At 43.6% G+C, this 21,660-nt stretch overlaps 1 protein-coding gene across 1 annotated transcript; it reads left to right on the forward strand.

The window, feature by feature from the left end:
- The first annotated feature begins 593 nt into the window (after nt 1–593).
- On the forward strand, nt 594–21,611 carry LOC111598259 (protein serrate). The gene is made up of 14 exons (XM_023313433.2): nt 594–952; nt 5,828–5,945; nt 6,719–6,906; nt 11,574–11,628; nt 12,045–12,360; nt 15,207–15,340; nt 15,478–15,653; nt 15,778–16,066; nt 16,861–17,598; nt 17,673–17,843; nt 17,907–18,002; nt 19,006–19,377; nt 19,440–20,056; nt 20,122–21,611. The coding sequence occupies exons 1-14, from the start codon at nt 737–739 to the stop codon at nt 20,872–20,874; spliced, it is 4,239 nt and encodes a 1,412-aa protein (XP_023169201.1). The 5' UTR covers nt 594–736; the 3' UTR covers nt 20,875–21,611.
- Nucleotides 21,612–21,660: the final 49 nt, after the last annotated feature.

The following is a 21,660-nucleotide window of genomic DNA, read 5'->3' on the forward strand; positions in this document are numbered from 1 at the left end:
ATAAATTGAATTGCATTTGCATTTGCTGCACGTTGAGCCGTTTTGCGGTTGTTGCGGTTGTGCAGGCAAAAGCAACTGTTGCTGCCAGCACTTGTTGCAGCAGCAGCAGCAACATCAACAAATGCGTGTCAATTAGCGTTGATGATGCGTGCTTAAAAGCAATGAGAAATGGATTTTACAGGCACTTGCCAGTGGCAGTGTTTCGATTCCATTTTGTTTGACAATTGCCTTAACAACAACAACAACTGCAGCAGCAACAACATTACTAATAGCAATATCAATAACAACAGCAGCAACAATAACAACGTCATATCAAGTGGAAGTGTAAAGTGTATAGAAAACGAATGAGAATTAAATAAAAAAATATATGCAAAGCACAACAGCAACAACAGCTGTAATAAGCAATAATAATAAAAGTTCGTGATAACAACATTAACAACAAAACGAAACAAAAAATGCCCTGACAAAGCGACAACAATACGAATATATTTACATATATATGTATATATATATATATATATATAGTTTATATATATACAACATATAGTTATCTGGGTAATGGGCTAATTAATGGCCAATCTGTGTGCGTTACTTGTGCCAAAAAGTTGTGCTTAAACAACAACAACAACATCAACAACAACAATAATAATAACAAACAACCAGCAGCAAGGAACTAAACTGTGCGCCAGCATCGTCTGCAGCAGCAGGCGGCAACACGTTCAAAAACGCGCACAGAATGTTCAAAATGTTTAGAAAACATTTTCGCCGAAAATCAACAACGACAACGACAACAACAACAACAACTGCGACAACAACAACAACGAGGGAATCAACAATGTCTGCAGCGAGGCAAAGGCAACGGCAACGGCTGCGTTCGCTGATCGACGATTGCCGATCATTAAAGTCTGCCTGCAACTTAATTGCTTTAATTTTAATATTGTTAGTCCATAAGGTAAGCAAAGCCCCTGCAACAACAACCCCTACAATTCGCCAGACTTCAAAAAGCGTTCACATGCTAAAAAAACGCAAAAACAAAAGAGCAAAACAACTTTAGTTGAAATATGCGGGTGCTGCTTTACTCAATGTTGATTTCTCGTTAGCCAAAATGAAGTTGATTCAACTTTTGGCTGAAATCGCGCCCAAGGCAATAAAAACATGTGTGTGTGTTTTGTGTGGGAACTGATCGATGAGGGTGCTGAAGAATTGTAGAATTGCAAATATGTCAAAAGCGACGAGAAGAGTTTCTTGCAAGAGGCGACAAGCGATTGCTATTAGCATGATTTAGTATCAGCTACAATCAGAATAGGTTCTATACAGATACCTAAGAACTATCTAAGATAAGCAGAGCATTGTTTATAGTGCAAGATTATATATTTTAATAGTTGTGGCTTCAACTTATGCAGTTATTTTTCTTATATTACTTCAAGTTCAATAACCCAAAAAAATAGTTTATTAAGCTTTTACAAAATTATAAGAATAGATTTCTTTAAAAACTATCTCGCTCTATACATGTCAGTCTCTACTCCATATAGAGATATTTTTCTTGACTCTACATCTTAATATATCTTCTATTTCGTGTTTATTTAACACTTCGCATTTAAAACTCTATAAAACTAATTAAGTTTTTTCTTAAATTAGCTGTACGGCTTTTACTACTGCTATAAAGCGATCAAAGTTGAACTGATTCGACTGAGCTGTTGCAACCTGCAGCCTGCTCCCTTTCAATATAAATTGGCCTGTAGTACAGTGAACACACGCGATATTAATCAGCGAAGAATAATGTGTGTAAGCCTGTCTTTACATTACCTTTTTGTTGGGGTATTTATGATACTCGGAACTATTTAAGCAGAAGTAACATGTATCTATCAAATCAGCGCTGGCTCTTCGAAATATTTTGGCCTTGCCGCTGGTCCAGCTGGTTCCCACAGCATCCGCAGCAGCAGCAACGGTAGTCGTTGCCTACGAAATTTTTATTTAGGGGCGTAGACATCATAAAGTGTTATACAAAGTGCCTAAACATGTATTGAGATGCCAGCGCAGATGCCTGCGAGGCAATTAAACAGAACGAACGGTCCGAAGATACATAAAATTAATCGTGTTGCCTGCGATCTAGAATATATATGTATATAGCTGTTTGTGTATACATAAAGACAAACAACAATTTGATTAATACGCGACCAGCCGCAGCCTCAGCCATTAGAATGCCCAGGCCTAATCCACAACACAGGGCTATCAAATTGATTATACACATTTATCTGAGTCTCCAACAGCAGCAGCAGCAGCAGCAGCAGCAACAGCAGCAGCAGCAGCAGTTCTTGAGTGCATTGATTTCGGTTAAGACTGGCGATAAAAGTCGTCAAATGAGAAATGGCCTTCTAAATGGGCATGGTTTAGCTCAACAATGTTATGCCTGCTCACTAACTGAAAAGGGTATATAGGATTTGCTGCTATGCTTGATTAGTTATTTATGCATAATTTATACTTTAAGTGTTTTATCTCGATATTTTCATTTTATTTTTAAGGCATGAATAAGACATGCCAATTTGTACTGTTATAGTGGGAGCAAATAGTGATTGATTGCGAGAGAGATCGATTGCAAAAGAAGAGAATATTTCCCATAAGTCCACATCACACCTCATTCGAGCTTAGAGCTGTAAAGCTACAATACTTCTGATCAATTAAATTTTTCAGCAAATCAGATCTTTCTCAATTAATATCTCTTTTAAGTTTTGACACTTTTTGAACGAGTATTACTCAGCCAATTCGTATTTACTTTACAATTTAGTTATTAATTAGCCAAAGCAAGGGTTAAATATTTTGTAGCTGGGATTAGTACTTCGCTTCCAGGAAACAAGAGTTCACTGCTGTGATTGCTGCTCAGTGAGTGTCACTGATCAGTGATCATGGGGCGTATTAACCCAGTTGTAGCCGTACAGGAATCAGCGTGTACCGCCGACTTAAAGCCTCCACATAAGGCCTGACATTTATTGATCATAAGCTGCGTATTAAACTGGCAGTCGGCGGCAACTGTTGAAGATATTCATAAAGATATAGATGTATATGTATATGTAGATATATATATATATACGTTTTTGCGCCTTCCTCTTGCCATTCGAAAGTCCCACAAAATGAGTTGGCGAATTGAGCATTCAGCTCCCACGATCGTTTTGTTTGTACAACTCGCTCTGTTGTTGCTTCTGTTGTTGTTGCTGTTTATCGCAGCGCTTAAGGCATTAACAAAACGTTCCGCACTGCAGTTGCTGGGCTCATTATGGCGAAAATGATTGTTACAGGCGCCAGTTGATGAAAATATAATTACGTGATCTTCAAAATGGAACATCGCATAAATTTGCACATTTAACTTCATTAAACCGATGCATTAAACTTAATATGTTTGTATATTTAGCACAAGGCTCAAGCCGCAAGACTAAAATACTTAATTGTCGAAGGTATTACAATTTGATCATGAAATATGCAACGCTTGGTGGGAGGTAGCTTTGTTTATAGAATTTTTTCTTGATTAATATGAATAGCTTGGCAGCTTATTTAAGTTTTCGTTTATATATAATTGATATAGTTACTTAGGTTACAAGTCTGATATAAATATAAAAATTCAAGAATTACACCTATATATTAACTCGCTTTATCCAAGGTCTGAGTCACTTGGCTAGTTTCTTGTTTTGTCATGAAACATTCTTTCAACACAAAAATAGGGCCAGGTAGTAGCTAAAGGTGAGCAATACTTTAAATCGATACAAACATCTTCAAAACTTCGTTGTTTCTTTTATAACAATTTATCTGTAGAATACTTTTTAGATATTGTCTAAATCTATATATCTATCTATCTATCTAGTTATACGTAATTTTTTTGATAAATTGTACAGACTGTATAATATTAGAGATAGAATAAGTTGGGGAAATAATTGAGTTTTTTTTTAAGTCGAAATATTCCCACTGGAACGCAGCAGGCTTCTCTTATTCTGACGTTTTCACTGATATACCTAGAGAAAGATATCAAGTCGCTCTACTATTTCATAACTTCAAACAGATTTTCTCATATTTATTTCTTATTTATGTTTTTTTTTACTATTTTTGGAATTTGTATTTATTTATCGAATCAAATCTGAGGCCTTTTTTGATATTTGGCGCCGCATTACAAATCGTTTGAGGCATTTCATGGGCATTATCTAATCGAATTGATTACGTGAAAAGTTTGTATCGAATATTAGCGCTTGATTGCGAGAATCAGGAATTGTGGCAGCTGCACTTGCCGTGTCTGTGGCATGAATGAAAATGCAGGCGCAAGAGAAAAAGAGAGAAATGTGATAAATAAATAAGTAAGCAGGTAAACCGGTTCACAGCACAGATCCGATCAAGAATCCAATCAACTTGCCGCTGGGGCACTGACCAAATGCTTGCAGCACAATGCGGCAAACAAAAGGCACAACTCAGATCCGACTGCTGAGAACTCAGCGAAGACTGTGGCAAGTGGCAAGCATTGACTGCATTGATTGATCTATGGGTTGATCAACAATGCGCGCTCGCCTGCTCCGACAACTTCAACTTGAATAACAACAACACAAGCAACAACAGCAACAATGACGACGACGACGACGACGACGACGACGGCAACGACGACAACCAGCTGAAGTGCAACTTAAATATTCTTCTTTTTCTTATACATGTGCCGCACAGGTGCGCAGCCCAAGAAGTGCGTCCGTCCAAGCGGGCCAATTGCCGTTAGCCCGCTGCAGAGCGGAGCCTGCGACAGAGCTCGAGCTAAATTGCAATTTATTTCTAATAAACTTATCAACGCTCCCAGCTACCAAGTGCAAGGCGCACGAAGCCCAACAATAAATTTCGTGAAATATGAAACCATAAAAGTTGCCAACTAAAAACTTTTCATTAGCATATTTTTTGCTTGGACTTTGTAATGAACCCTAAACTACAAACTTGATGGCCATGGCCAAGGAAGACGACAAGCAGCGAGAGCAAGAGATAGTCTTAAATTATGAGCAAACATTATGTGGAAATAGATAAACTTTATGTGCAACTTCTTGACCGATCTAATGTGTTATTAATTTTATGGCAAATGCGCCTATCGATAGGCTCTTGATTTGCAATGCTACCAGTTGGCCAGTTAGCATGTTGGTCAGTTAGCCAGCTAGCCAGTTAGCCAGTTAGCCAGTTAGCCAACTCCAGCTGTTATGGCCAACAAAAGGCATTCTAAATTGTATAAGCGGCTGGATATCTCGTTTGATTAAGTGAGCCACAACCACAAAGCGCTTTGTGTTTGAAAATATTTCTCATTATTTTCATGTTTCATTTGGCCGGCAGATTTATCAGACTTCATTCCCGTTTCCAATCTACGTCTGGCGCTCCTTTCATTTGCCTACGAATTCGTATACAACAAGAAAAACTATATTTATATGCTTATATATATATTTATGTATGTTTTCATCCATTTTGAATTTCTTTCTCGTGTTTTTTAATTAAAACCTCTACCGTAGCCCAATCAGAGCGCCCTAGGTGGCTTATTAGTTTTTACAACAAGCGAACGTAGCGACGGCGGTGTTGAGCATATTATTTGATATTGGGTACGGTTAGTGCTAGATGAGGTCTGCGTTGAAGGGGCGCTGGGAGAGCCGGACGGGAACTTATTTCGGTCTTGTACGCTTATTTAGCTTATGGCTTCGTTATGGGCCGTGATTGATTTGAACGATTCGAAATTTGTGTTTACATGTTTTTTCTTTGGTTTTTTATTTTCATTTCTGATTTTTTTTTGGCTGCGGCTTATTGCTGATGATGTACCTTTCGATTTTTACAGATATCCGCAGCTGGTAACTTCGAGCTGGAAATATTAGAAATCTCAAATACGAATAGCCATCTACTAAGCGGCTACTGCTGCGGTATGCCCACCGAGCTGCGAGCCACCAAGACAACGGGTAAGTTACGCCCAACACGAATACGGTTTACTAAAATAATCATGAAGTATACTCGATATGTTATATAACTTACATAACTGACACATATTTTAATCTGCCTCAAATTTGCTTCGTATTAAAGTGTTTTTTATCGTCTCACAAATTACTCTTTTTATGCTCAAGGTCAAATTTTTGCGAATGTTTTTTTTATTTCTGTGTAAAAAGTTTCTTTTTTATCTTTGAGCATTTCTTGAATATTTTTTAGTGTTCCTTAAAAGCTTGTCTTTTTATCTTAACTGTTAAAAGTTGATTTTCTGCTTTAGTCAAGTTGAAAGAAAAGTTTTGTAGATTATGAAAAATATTTTTCAATGACTTTTATTCGGGATTCTTATATACAATATAGCTACATTTGATTTATAGTCAAAATGCATTAAGAATATGTAGATGAAATTAAAAGTCTAATTTGTTTAGGCTCTATAGCTTAATCTCTTTTAACTTTTTTCGTTTCTAGAGCATTTCTGCAGAAAAAGCTGTCCAGGTTTCGCTTTCTTACTTAGTTATAGTTTAATGTTAAAAGAAATATCATTTAAAATAAATAAAATATCTTCGAGCATAGCAAAGTTTGTAATTGAGAATCAATGCAAAGAATTAAAATGATAAATGAAAAGTAAAAAATGAATTTTTAAAGACTTCAATTCATTTCTATATAGTAAAGTCCCTTTATAAATTAATATATTTAAGGTCTGTCTTGATTTCCTGATGCTAATCTACCCCATTTCGAATATCTTTTACAGGCTGCTCGCCCTGCACAACGGCATTTCGCTTGTGCTTAAAGGAGTATCAGACAACGGAACAGGGTGTCAGCATATCGACGGGTTGTTCGTTTGGCAACTCCACCACGAAGATACTTGGCGGCTCCAGCTTTGTGCTCAGTGATCCGGGCGTGGGTGCCATTGTGTTGCCCTTCACATTTCGTTGGACGGTAAGTTGTTGCTGCTTTGTCTTCTTCTTTTTTCTTGTTGCTGTGGCCAACGAAACGGAACCAAAACCCTCTTTGCTCCGACTGTTCCTTCGCTTCAAAATGAAAAAACGCACACTTTTGGCACGAGCTAGCGCATTGATAGGTCTGGCCGGGGCAACTGCGGCAGTGTTCCGCATGGAGCACACAGACGCGAGACGTCATCGCGGAATTTCTAGCGATAAGCCCGAACGCGCTGGCAACCGACGCGGCAGGCAGCAACTGCAGCAGTGATAAGCAGCGCTTGGTAGTCTATTGCTCTAACGATCTACGGAGAATGTATCGCAGTTTCCGGTCTCAGCTAAGAAACCACGAAAAAAGCCCAAGCAAACATGAAAAGAAAGATATATTATTGAGCCGCTTGCGTGGGCTGTCCACTTGGCTAGAAGCAGGGTTATTATTACAGTAGTCGAAAGCATAAATACTCAAGTCACGTTGTCTTAAAGCATATATGTATATATATATATGTATATATATATCTTTACGTAGCCTATACTTAAGTATCTGTGGCAAATAAATCACGGGCTGCTGCCACTAAAAAGCCGCTTATTTAGTTACTCTGGTAGCCGCACATATAAAAAGCAATTAAAAATTATGTTTTATGTTTTTCTTTTTAGTTTTTTGTTTGATATATATATGTGTATATTTTGTTATAAGCCTCTTTCGGTGCGCCCTCGTCTCGGATTCTGGGCCTGGCATTAATTAAGTGCGCATAATGCGGGCTTATGACTGCTAAAATGTGGCATATTTCGACTGTTCTGGTTCCATCGCGCTATAAAACATGAGCCAAGTCAACGCCACCAAATGTAACCTGGGCTGGGGCGCGGTTGCTAGTAGAATTTATGCACTGTGTAGCAAGTCGAAAGAGGTATATTGGGTTTGTAGGTATCAACAACAGACTAGCAATGTTAACGAGAGTCAAGCTACAGTCCTTGACTTTAGGTCCAGTAACTTCAAAGACAGTTTTCACTCTTAACTTGCCTAAAGGACAGGGTATTGCTAAACTGCTTATACTCAACTGTAATGCTCTTGTTTTAAGGCCAGTCTCGACTAGTCTTGTCTTATTCTTTTATGCGCCTTGTCTTAAAGTAAAAAAAATCGGTAATGTTTTGGTAATGTACAAACACAAAACTAACTTGGTTAACAATTACACGCCTTCCTCGACACTGCCAACTAATTCTGCTGATGGCCATAAGCCAAATGGTGACGGCAACAGCGGCAGCGACGTCAACGGCGACAGCGACGTCGGCATGCGCATGCGCCGTCGTTTACATTAAGCGACTGTGGGCTAGGGAGCTGCCGGCGCGCATGCGTCAGAGCCGGCTCTGTGGACTGGGGGTCTGTTCTGGAGTTCGGGCCTGAGTCCAAGTCGAGTCTGAATCTAAGTCTGACTCTGTGCCGGCGCAGTGTCGTGGTCGTGGCCTGAAGTGCGGACAACCTGTTTCGTGGGAACATTACCTTGTCGCGCTTGTCGCTTGGCCGATGGCGATACGTTACGCTTCGCTATGGTTTCGCTTTAATCTTGGCCTGGCTGCCTGCCTGCCTGCCTCACATGTGCATATATATATATATGTATATATATTTATATTTATATGTATATTTGTTTGTGTATTGGTTGTGGTGTGCCTTATGCGCGACTCAAACGAAACCTGGCAAATGTTTGCCCTGGCGTCGGCATTGGCAAATTCTGCATACAACGGCAATATTTGCTGACTGAAATCTCAAGAAGCCTTTCACAAAATCACGAAATCTTCAAAATACAACAACAACAACGAGAAAAACCAAAAAATATCAAGCTGCCGATATAAGCGAGTTGTTACTGTTGTTGTTGTTGCTGTTGTCGTCTCTCTGCTGTTGGATGCGTCGCAATTGTCCCACTTTTTATTGAATGACTTTTTTCGTTGCTTGTCTTATTGGTTGGCGGGGGTCTTCGACTGGGTTGATTGAGTGAATGGCACGTTAAAACTTATAAACATGACTTATGAAATACTTCAAGCACTTGTTCCAAGTGAAGCAGCAGCTACAACATCATCAGTAGTCCCCCTTCTTACACACAATACCTCGCCATAGCTTCAATGTAACTGTCAAATACTAACTCCAACAGGCCCATCGAACTCTTCGAAAACATGAACAAGAAATATACACATACTCTATGAATTTCACTTGACAATATTTCCAGCTGCTTGGTTGGAGTGCGCGTGCGCAACCATCAAAACTTCTCAAGTGGAATTTGCTGCTCTTGCTCCACTTTTAAATAGACGTATATACATACATATACACACATATATATACACATACGCTCTATGTGTACTGACATATGTGTGCCTATATGATTTTGTCCAACTGAATGGCATTCCCATAGCTGGACTGCCCCCACATGCAGCTATATTTGGAGCCATACAGCAGCAAGAAGCAGAAGTAAGAAACCAACTCGAAAGCTTTCGTTTACGTAAATGGTCCAATGTCATTGATAAAAAATAACGAAAAAAATCGTTAAATGAAAGTGGGCAGGTTATTTGTCTAGCTCAGCTGTTTGTTGGTCTTCTCGGCTGCCAAGTATGGTCAGCTTCTTGACAGTTTGTAAACATTTCAGTGGCCAATTGAAAGCTCAACGATGCTGTCTTCTTTGCTACTTGATTTTGGCCACAATTGATCAAAGCATTAAGTGAAAATGTTTATTTTTATGCCCATAGAATTATTAATACATCAAATTTCTATTTGTAAAATTGACTATTTTGGCAACTAGCAATGTGAAGCGACGTTGACACATCTGACTTTTAACACTGATTCAATAGATTGTGAAACTTTATAAGGAGAAAATATAGCAGTAAATTAAATCAAATTCATGATTACTTCAGGCTAGTATTCAGACTGTATATAAAGCTTAGTTATTCTTGCACTTAGAAGGGACATATTTAAGAAAGATAAAATTCCTTTTGTTTAAGAAAATTTGTCTGGGTTTAAAAATTTGTTTGCCTAGCTCTAAAGAGAGCTAGCTCCATTCAAAAATTAGCTGACTCATGAAAACTAAACTCTTCTATCAGCTTTTTTCTCTCAGCTAGCAGTTACATCTTAAGATCTTTCAAAATAGTTTTTAATTGCATTGCAGCTGTGTTTGCTGACTTTGTGTGTCACTCAGTTATCAGAGAACTCTATATAAGTATATATGATCTGTCCGATTAGTAACAGTTTAGCTCTTGTTGGCGCGTGTCTGTTGTCAGTTTTGTTGTGTGGTGAAATCCGAAACCAATTCAGCGCCATTTTCAATTGAAAAACTTCCGCTGGCCGTGCGTCTAGATTTTTTTTAGCATGCGCCCGCCCGGAAGAGCGAGCGAGAGTCGCAATGATGACAGCGGGAAATTGAATGGAAATTCGAGAGGCACACACAATTGACTGCTTGGGCATTTTATTTCTGCTTTTTGACAAACTGTGTCAAGTTGCAGCAGCGACAATAGTTGGACTGTTTTGTAATTAGCCAATGTCTGCTTTGGACTGATTTAGTGTCGCGCCGCCGGGCCAATTACATGGGAACAAGGCAACCAAGTCGCCGCCTTCGTGGCCTCCGCCGGCTGTCGCCTTCTTCGATCACTAAATGAGCATTTCCTGGCATCCAGCGGCGCAGACGACAACCTTCTCGTCGTCATCGTCGTCGTCGTAGTCCACGTCGTACTAGACGTTTAATTGCTTTTTGTGCCACGAGAAATCTTCTCAGTTCCACAGTGCCACAGCTGCCCAGTTGGCAGCTACAACAACCACACAGAATAGCAAGTCTTCAATTTTTATGCGCGCTTGCAACAAAAAGCAAAAAATTTGTTTTCTTTGCTCGATTGCACTGAATAGCTTGCACTGTAGATTAGAGATGAGCGCGTGACACGATCTTGAACTTGAATTACACTATGAGAGCTTGCTCTAAGAATGTGATATAAGATATAATTCAAGCTTATATATTTTTTTATATTATACATTTATTTAATTAAATATTTTTAATATACTATATGAATATTTTTTTGAATGCAAAATTTTTATATAAAAATTATAAAACTTTAAACAAGTTTATTTAAAATAAAAAAAAAAAATTTTTTTAATTTTTGAAAATTTTAAAAACTTATTTAAATTTTTAAATATTTTGAAACAATTTTCGTCCTCTAAAAATTGCACTTATGACCCAATTTTTTTAAATATTTAATTGTATTCTATTTCGTTTTTCATTCCATTTTCTTGCATATAAATATTTAACTTAATAATAATTTATTATTAATAATGTATCTATTAAATCAAACAATTCACTCGTCTCACGATACACAACTAGCTCTCATGCCACGCCGTGCACTCATTGGCCAAGTTTAGAAAGTTTTTGTTGCTGTTGCTGGCATTTGTTGTCCGTATTCTGCGTGAAATTAAAGTGTTTGTTTGTGCATTTGGCTTATTTTTCTGGTTTGCTCGTTTGTTTGTTCGCCTTTTTGGTCGCTGTCTTCATTTGCATCTGCAGATTAAACTGTCCATTAGCGTCAACACTGAGCCGAGACGAATGCTGCCCAGCCTCCAGGCGTCTCCCGCTCTTTCGAATTAATGTTGCAATTGCTAAACTCTTTTTCTTTCTCTCCTTTTTGTTGCGCATTGTTCAATTACAGAAGTCGTTTACGCTGATACTCCAGGCGTTGGACATGTACAACACATCCTATCCAGGTAAGTGCGGTGGCAATTGCAATTGCAGCTTGTTGTACGTGCCTCTTGCTGGTGCTGCTGTTGCTGCTGTTGTTGTTATTGCTGTTGTTGTTGGTCGTGTGTTGTGCACAGCATTTGGCTTAATTAGCACAGCACCAGCAGCAGCGACAGCAACAGCCCAATAACAATAAGAGACAGCCACAGCAACAGCAACAGCAACAGCCAGAGCCACAGTCAGCAACTGTTGCCAATTGCGCACAAAATGTTGTCAGCCGTGTCTAAAGTTTTGCCTTCTCAAATCCAATCTACCCGAATCCTGGACAACTATTGTGGAACGCCAACGTTGATGCCACCGTCGTCGTCCAACAATTGTCATTGGCATGCAAAAAACAACAACAACAACAACAACGACAACAACACACAATGCCAAAATGCAGATGCGGAAAGGTTAATTGAAGAAACATCATACTCGGGCGTGATACTGCCGTCGCCAGAGTGGAAAACTTTGGACCATATTGGCCGCAACGCGCGCATCACCTACCGCGTCCGGGTGCAATGCGCCGTTACCTACTACAACACGACCTGCACGACCTTCTGCCGTCCGCGCGACGATCAGTTTGGACACTATGCCTGTGGCTCGGAGGGTCAGAAGCTCTGCCTCAACGGCTGGCAGGGCGTCAACTGTGAGAAGGCCATTTGCAAGCCCGGCTGTGATCCCATACACGGCAAATGTGATCGACCCGGTGAATGCGAGTAAGTACATCAACATTGTAATTAGCTCTATAAGCTACCCCCACTCCCTCTCTCGCTCTCTTAACGATGTGATTATGACACTTTTTTTTGCAACTGCGTCGTGTGTCGAACAACTTTGGGGCGCCTTAATGGCCTGGCCATCTGCCCCTAGGGGCTATGTTGATGTTGATGTTGACCAGCCATAGACGTGGCCACAGACACAGTTATAATGGCTGCTTTTCTTTTTATAGCACAATTAACTGCAGAGAAATGGGGGTTCTTTGGGTGCTGTATTTTTTGTAACACTCCCAACGGATGTGTAAATAGTTGTCCAGCTCCATGTACCACATTTATAGTTGGGAAAGTTTCTTATGCATCGATTACAGCAGAGCGAATCCAACTGACAGACCTGAGCAACAGAGTTCAAAACAGCTTTAACTAACTATAACGGAAAGTACAGTATTGCACTTGAATTGAAATAGAAAAAAAGTTAGGATTGCTCTCTAAACTAAACAAAATTAGGAAGCTAGGATTGTAGATGTCTGGACAGATATACTTAAAATAAAAGTCATATAGAATATAAAGACAAAGTGAAGGCTATGCTTAAACTATTTTTAAAAGAGGCTTTCCAACATAATTCAAATTATCGATTATTCAAATTAGTTATCGAAATTTGTTTTATTTAATATTCAATTTTATTGCAAAACAAAACTCATGTTACATCCAATCATAATTGATCTAAATTGATCGAATTATCATTATTCAACGCTCTAAAGCTTAGGTAAACTTTAAAGAACTCATGTTATCGGCATTTTATCGATATATTTTCCATAACAAGCAGATATCAATATATAGCTTAACTGATTATCTCATGATCCTAAACCTTATTATTTGTGCACAAGAACAGTCAAATGATCGACTTATTGATATATGCCACTCGGCACTCAGATTGGCATAGCGGCAAGCCGACTGAGCTCAGTGGAGCCCTATAAGGCATTCGGGCGCTGCTGTGATCCATAATAAAATCTAGCCAGCTATCGCTATGAAGTTGTAAGCAGCTATAATCTGCAATCAAGAGCCATCGATGTTGCACTTTCCACAGCAGTTCTCAATGCATTGGTGCGGCGCTTTCAAGCACTGCCACAGTCTGTGGCCGCAACCTCTTAGCTCTTCTCGCTGCTAATCAAACACCCGCACGATGGCCAAAGCTGCATTCTGCCTCTGCCTGTGCCCTGTGTCTGATCGCCAAGTGAATGGTCATGCCCGCTGCCAGAACACAACATGAACGGCTGCCAGACTGGCAGGAGCAGAGCGCTTGAGCTTGCTGAGCAGTTGCATCCGCAGGCGGCAGCAGCACGAAAAAACGTTTGTGGTTTTGTGGAATTGTTGTTGTTGCCGTTGTTAATGTTCGAGCGTAACACAGAATACGTGAGCCAGCGGTCATGATTGCATTTCTCAGCGAACAGCCACAGTCGCTCGTCAGTCAACCCCTGTCCCGCTGCCCGCCAGCCCGCCCATCTGTCCGCCTCTTCTCTGCGGCACCCCGTCTGAGACCGCCTTGGCATTGGGTCCTGGCGCGCTGATTCTAAATAGCAATAATTAGCGTGGCCTAGAAACCATCAAAAACCAGTCAAATGTTGCAACAACTTGCAGCAGATTTCCAGCGCTCACTCCACAGATTTTTCGCACAGCCTCGCGAACAACCGACAACCGACAACCAAGAACCGCCAGCCGACAGCGAACAACAACAATTATAAGCAAGAAGAAAAATTACTTTGCTGTTTGCACGTTGCTGGCCCATTTGCGCTCGCCGCACTGCAATAGATTCGTTTACAGATAACAACAGGCTGCTGTTTTAATGAAATCATAAATTATAGACATCGAACAGCGCTCGGCTCGGACCCAGCATTCAGCTCATTGCCGTAGCCGGCTATCTCCGGCCACGTCATGCCCGGCTTGTAGAGTTAGCACCTCAACTAACGGCCGGCCGTTGGTGGTTCCAGTCGATAACTCGATGGCCAGGCAATTTTACTTCTGATCCCTGCACTTTGGCGTGTTGCGGCGATAAAATCGCAGCATCAACGGCAACACAAATTCATTTGGCTAGTGGAAATGGCCTTTTCCTAGCGTTTACTGTTGCTCCAGCCAAGGCTAAAGTTCAAAATTACCCAATTCAGTGATTAACAGACTTAACATGCGTTCCCATGCAAATTGACACATAACTTGAAATAATTGGCAACAATAGAAGAGTCGGCTTGAAATATGAAAGCTAAATCAGAACTTGGCACATCATAAAAAGGCAAATCTTCTATAGCAATTGCAGCAATGCTGCTGGAAATGTAAACGAATCTTTGGATTCAAGCTGGCAATTCTTTTGGCTCTGCTAGAAGAGCTGTTTAAGTGAATGATAATACTGTTTGGGATGACAACATATTAGTCTGATAAGAGAAGCTTGATGCCTGAAATAGGATGATCCAGATGATCTCACTTGAGAATTAACAACATCTCAATGTGATCTCGATTCTAGTTAGCCAACAGATGGTGCCATTTAATAATTAACACTTAGTGTAAAGGCCTCGAGTCTGGTCTTCTAGTTTGCCAAAGGATGATCCCATTTAATAATTTGCAAAAAGTCATACAGCAGCTGAGGCTGGTCTTCCAGCAATAAGTCTAGCAACAGTTGAGCCATATGTTTCCAGTTAAGTCCCTTAAATCAAGTCTCATATTCAATTATTTGCAGCAATTTTTCATTTATGCTCATTAGATTGATTTTTATGCAAAATTAAAGTCTCACATCATATGGAGTAGATCAGATCATCGCTTTTCGTAGCTAATCACAAACTTTGCTTTCCCACCATTATGAACAGATGTCGACCCGGCTGGCGTGGTCCATTGTGCAACGAGTGCATGGTCTATCCGGGCTGCAAGCATGGCTCCTGCAATGGCAGCGCCTGGAAATGCGTCTGCGATACGAATTGGGGTGGCATATTGTGCGATCAAGGTAAGTGACCCGACTCCTTGGCAATTACCAGGCAACACACCTGGTCCATTGGCTTGGCCAATGACATTGATAGCATCGACGCTTCGATGGGTTGCCGTGGCACATTTTAAAGGTATCGCTTGGTTTTCTTCGCACAGATTTAAATTACTGTGGCACCCATGAACCCTGCAAGCATGGCGGCACCTGCGAGAACACAGCACCGGATCAGTATCGCTGCACATGCGCCGAGGGGCTGTCGGGCGAGCAGTGCGAAATTGTGGAGCATCCATGCGCCACACAGCCCTGTCGCAATGGCGGCACTTGCACACTCAAGGTAAGCCCTCAATTTATAGATACGTATTTCTGCAGTGCCATAAAATAATTTAATATGCCGCCGGCTTTCGCCATGCTCTTGCACTTCTGCTCATCTACTGCAACAACTACTCGACTCTTTGCAGCTAACGAATGCAACCAGGCAGCCGCCAACATATCGCGCTATGCGTGGCATGAGCTCCTCCATGGGCAAGCCGATAAGTCGTCGCAATTCAATACGCAGCCTGGCGGGCCTCTTCCCGGAGGCGCAGAATGCCAGCAGCACTGGCAGCAGCAGCGGCAGCGGCAGCATCTCCAGCAGCAGCAGCAGCAGCAATGGCAATGGCTCACAGCAGCAGCAACAGTTGCCGCCTCTGGCCGCAGAGTTTACTTGCGGCTGTGTGGCCGGCTGGACGGGACCGACATGTGAAATAAGTGAGTTTTGATTTAATTTTTCGCATTTGCCAGCGGGCTGCAGCACGCGATTAGCCACAGCTACAGCTACAGCAACAGCTATAGCCAGAGCCAGAGCTCCACTCCACTCGATCATGCAATTGAGCACACACGCATTTGACTGTAGCGAAATGAAATGAAACGTAGCACGCACGCAGAGGCTCGCAGTTGTTGTTGTTGTTGTTGTTGCTATGGTGGTCTGGCAAATTTGATTTTGCATTCCAATTGGAGCACGACCGAAACACACATTCACCATTTCAACCATTTCGATTGGGCAGTGCAATAAGCCGTAAGCTAATTAAGTTGCCGCTCTAAAATCAAAAGACTTAGGCAACAAACTTGCTGGCAAACTATGCCGTGAGACAGTTAAAGCCAAACAAATAAATATGCTAAAATAGTGATACACAACTGTAAAGCGCTGACCCTACCACGACCAAGGGTCAGCCGAAATATTTAGGCTCCTCTTATCGGGTTTTATTTATCAGCAAACAAACAAATGAGTTGCGTGCTGCACTGGCTCGGGAGGCAGCGTCTTCGAAGGCGATTTCTGGCAAGCGATAAGCAATGCACGCAGCTACCAATCCACACGTCAGTTTTTGGTCAGCGGTTCAACGACTCGACTTGGCCACCTGCTTGACAAGGGCCTGGGCCGCATCAAGTTGAGCGGGCTGAACAACAAAATCAACACATTTGCACTTGAGCCTCGAATGCCACTTAACCAATCGTTGACTCTCTCTCTCTCTCCCTCTCTCCCCATCTTTCTTGCGCCGCTGCAGATATCGACGAGTGTGCTGGAGGTCCCTGCGAGCATGGTGGCACTTGTGTCGATCTAATCGGCGGCTTTCGCTGCGAATGTCCGCCCGAGTGGCGCGGCGATGTCTGTCAGATGGATGTGAATGAATGCGAGGCATCCTATGCAGCTGCCTTGCCGGCCAACACGCTGCTGACCACCACGGCTAGCGCCATTATTGGCAGCAATCTGAGTAGCTCGGCCGCCCTGCTGGCGGCATTGACCAGCGCCGTGGCTGCTTCGAACTCGGTGGCCACGCACGGACCCTGCATCAATGCGCGTGAATGCCTCAATCTGCCCGGCTCGTTCTCGTGCCTGTGCCTCGAGGGTTGGGGCGGTGCCACCTGTGCCGAGAATCTGGACGACTGCGTGGGACAGTGCAAGAATGGCGCCAGTTGCATTGATCTGGTCAATGACTACCGTTGCGCCTGCGCCGCCGGCTACACGGGACGCGACTGCGAAACGGACATCGACGAGTGCGCCAACTCGCCCTGTCGCAACGGTGGCGAGTGTGTGGACATGATTGGCAAATTCAATTGCATTTGCCCGCTGGGCTATTCGGGCACACTGTGCGAGGAGGCCAAGGATCACTGCACGCCCTCGCCATGCCTGCAAGGGCGCTGCCTGAACACGCCCGGCAGCTACTACTGTCACTGTCCGCCCGATCGTGCGGGCAAACACTGCGAGCAGCTGCGTCCGCTCTGCTCGCAGCCGCCGTGCAATGGTAAGCATTAACCAACTGAACGCACTACGTCTAAGACGCCATAAGCCTAATTCATTGCTGTCTGTCAAACGCAGAGGGCTGTTTTGCCAATGTCAGCGCTGTGACGACAACGACAACGACAACCAAGACGACGACGACAACGCCTGGCGGCCAGCCCTGCAGCGGGCATGGCAGCTGCGAGATGAGCGACGTGGGCACCTTCTGCAAATGCCATGTGGGCCACACCGGCACCTTCTGTGAGCACAGTAAGTAATTCGCACACACACAGCAGGCGAAACAGAAACAGCCAACTCATTAACTTTCTGCAGATCTCAACGAATGCTCGCCGAATCCTTGTCGAAACGGTGGAATTTGCCTTGACGGTGACGGCGACTTTACATGCGAGTGCATGTCGGGCTGGACAGGTGAGTCGCTGTGCAGTGCAGCCGCTGCTTAAGTGAACGTCAAAACCGGGGCGCAACAAGTGTTGCCAAATCGCTGTCGCGCATACCAAACGCTCAATACGCTATCCTTGAAGGAGCTCAATTGAATGGGCAAACTGAAAAGAGAACTCAAATTTAGTTAGAGTTAAAAAATTGAAAGATAAGCTAGTTCCTCCATACATATATATATATATATATATATATATATATATATACATATATACATATATATTACTCTGAAGTTCCTTTTTACTCTCAAAAGCAATTAGCTAAGCATTAGGCTGTGCATTGCCAGTCGCTTCACGTAGTCTACATGCTTTGAGCTAGTGTATGAAAACCTGATATAAGCTGACTGTCTGACTGGAGCATTATCAACGCTTTAGGAGCTTTAAATGAGCGCGAGACGAGAGTTGAGCACGTTAAGTGAGCTGCACACACGCTTACACACACACACACACACGCACACACACACACACACACACACACAGTCGAATTGTCGGTCGTATTTATTTGAACATTGAAAGTCGGCAGTCATTACAGCTTCAATTTGTGGCGAATGTAACAAACTGTGAGCGGCAATAATCTGCGCATTGGTCTCAGCTCTGCCCCATGTGGCAAAGCCGTGGGGCATAGCCGCGCTTTCATGTGTGTGCATGAGTGTGTGTGTGTGGGTCTTCCATCCACCCAGGCGTCTCACAGCGCCTTTTGCATGATTTATGTTTGTTTTCGATATGCGATTTGCATATTTCACGCGTTTCGCTTTTTTGTCACAGATACATAGTCTGTGATGCAGATACATCTGTAGCTACATCGATCTATGTCAGCACACTTTTACTTTTCAGTTTGAAAATTAGCTATGGCCTTGAATCAGCCACGGGTAGCGCGCACGTTTGATCTACATCCTGTCATAGTGTTCGTTTGCGTCAAGTTCGTTGCCTAAGTCATTTGTTTTGCTCTGCTCTCTCCCTCCCTTATGAACTCAAAGGCAAACGCTGCTCGGAACGCGCGACCGTTTGCTATGCAGGCCAGTGCCAAAATGGCGGCACCTGCATGCCCGGCGCTCCGGACAAGGCGCTGCAGCCGCACTGCCGCTGTGCGCCCGGCTGGACGGGCCTGTTCTGCGCAGAGGCCATCGACCAGTGCCGCGGCCAGCCCTGCCATAATGGCGGCACTTGCGAGTCAGGCGCTGGCTGGTTTCGCTGCGTGTGCGCCCAGGGCTTCTCGGGACCCGACTGCCGCATCAACGTGAACGAGTGCTCGCCGCAGCCTTGCCAGGGCGGCGCCACCTGCATCGATGGCATTGGCGGCTACACGTGCATCTGCCCGCCAGGTCGCCACGGACTGCGATGCGAGATATGTGAGTGTGCAGTAAGAGAATTCTAGTAACAATTTGACTAACTGTGTTCCTTCCCCATTTAGTGCTCTCGGATCCCAAGTCGGCGTGCTTAAATGCCAGCAATACCATCTCTCCATATGCGGCGCTTAATCAGAGCCAAAACTGGCTGGACGTTGCCTTGAGTGGACGCAGCGAGGAGGATGAGCACTGCAATGCCTGTGTCTGCGAGAACGGCACCTCACGCTGCACGAATCTCTGGTGCGGATTGCCCAACTGCTTCAAGCTGGATCCGCTGTCCAAGTCCTCCAATCTGTCCGGCGTCTGCAAGCAACATGAGGTGTGTGTGCCAGCCCTGGGCGAAACCTGTCTGTCGCCACCGTGCACCGTGCGCGGCGATTGTCGCGCCTTGGAGCCATCGCGACGCGTGGCACCGCCACGTCTGCCAGCCAAGGCCAGCTGCTGGCCCAACCAAGCGCTGGTCAACGAGAATTGCGCACGACTCACCATATTGCTGGACTTGGAGCGTGTGGGCAAAGGCGCCACCATAGAAGGTTTGTGCTCTCTAGTGCGCGTGCTGCTGGCGGCGCGGTTGATCAAGCAGCCGCTGACAACTCCATCTGGCCTCACGCAAGAGGAGGGCATGCTGATGGTGCTGTGTGATCTGAAGACTGGCACCAATGACACCATCGAGCTGACAGTGGTAAGTGTCGAGCGTGCAGCACTGCAGCAGCATTTATATAATCAATCTTATTCCTCTGCCCACAGTCATCCAGCAAGCTCAATGATCAACAGCTGCCCGTGGCGGTGTCCTTGCTGGGCGAGCTGCTCAGCTCGCGTCAACTGAACGGCATACAGCGACGCAACGAGCTGCAACTGCAGCATGCCAAGCTGGCAGCACTCACGTCCATACTGGAGGTCAAGCTGGAGACGGCACGCGTGGCTGATGGCAACAGCCACAGCCTGCTCATTGGCGTGCTCTGCGGCATCTTCATTGTGCTGGTGGGCTTCTCCATATTCATAACTTTGTATTGGAAGCAGCGTCTGGCCTATCGCAGCAGTTCGGGCATGAATCTGACGCCGCCTCTGGATGCACTGCGTCACGAGGAGGAGAAATCCAATAATTTGCAGAACGAGGAGAACTTGCGACGCTACACGAATCCTCTTAAGGGCAGCACCAGCTCGCTGCGCGCTGGCACCGGCATGGAGCTCAGTCTGAACCCGGCGCCCGAGCTGGCGGCCACGGCGGCTAGCAGCTCGGCGCTGCATCGATCGCAGCCGCTGTTTCCGCCCTGCGACTTCGAGCGAGAGCTGGACGTGAGCACGGGGCTGAAGCAGGCGCACAAGCGCAGCTCACAAATCTTGCTGCACAAGACGCAGAACTCGGATATGAAAAAGAACACGGTCGGCTCGCTGGAGAGTCCGCGCAAGGACTTTGGCAAGCGCTCGATCAACTGCAAATCACTGCCACCGCCGGCCAGCGAAGAAAGCGGCGATGTGCTAGCCACTGTGGTGGTTTAGCTCCTTAGCGATCTCAGCCACCAACCACATGGCCTCTCCAACCCGAGGCCCATTTCCGCTTAAAGTTCCTGGCATTTAGCATGGCATTTTCCGCTTGATGTGCAGCCAGCCATTGCCACAGCACGGGCGCGATTTCCAAGTGCATTAGTAGTATAATTAGCCTAAGGTTAATTAGTTAGTTAGTTAGTTGGTTAGCTAGTTAGTTAGTTAGTTAGCTTAGTTAAGCTAGTTAGTTTGGCTGCGTAGTTAGCATTTTGTGTTGCATTCTTTGTTAGTGTAATTTCAAATTCTTCTCTTCAACGCTAAGCAACATCCTACACAGTGTGATATTTAGTATAACCCAGACGCGCATATACTCGTATATAGTGTAAACATTCTCTGTTGGCCAAGCACAGCCTGTACATAGCCTAGCTCTAAGGGCCCCAGCGTGGCAGTCGAATCAAGCAGCATCTATGCATATATAGCTCTTAAGTTGTACATAATTGTAAAGTTGTAGTAGTTACCGTTATTGTATTTTGTCTAATGAGAAATATATATACCCTAAGCTGCAGCAACTTCAACTTAGACTTAACAACAAACAATCAACATCAAATTGTTAATACCTTTCGCATCCAGTGATGTGTGTGCATATGCTTAAGTAAAGTTTTAACAAATTCATTCGCATACTGTATGTATTATATATAGTAATATTTATTTATTATTCTAATGTAGCGCCAGTGCACTCTGTAAGCAGTTACTTTTGATCTAGCAGCAATAAAGCAATATCAACAATAATAATGATAAAAG

The sequence above is a fragment of the Drosophila hydei genome, unplaced genomic scaffold, assembly GCF_003285905.1.
Source record: "Drosophila hydei strain 15085-1641.00,03,60 unplaced genomic scaffold, DhydRS2 tig00008119-arrow-pilon, whole genome shotgun sequence".
NCBI classification, from domain to species: Eukaryota; Metazoa; Arthropoda; class Insecta; order Diptera; family Drosophilidae; genus Drosophila; species Drosophila hydei.

Coding starts and splice junctions, on each gene's coding strand:
- LOC111598259 (XM_023313433.2), top strand. CDS start 737: ATGTTCAAAATGTTTAGAAAACATTTTCGCCGAAAATCAACAACGACA. Junction 5,946..6,718: donor GCGAGCCACCAAGACAACGG/GTAAGTTACGCC, acceptor TATCTTTTACAG/GCTGCTCGCCCTGCACAACG. Junction 16,067..16,860: donor GGGACCGACATGTGAAATAA/GTGAGTTTTGAT, acceptor GCGCCGCTGCAG/ATATCGACGAGTGTGCTGGA.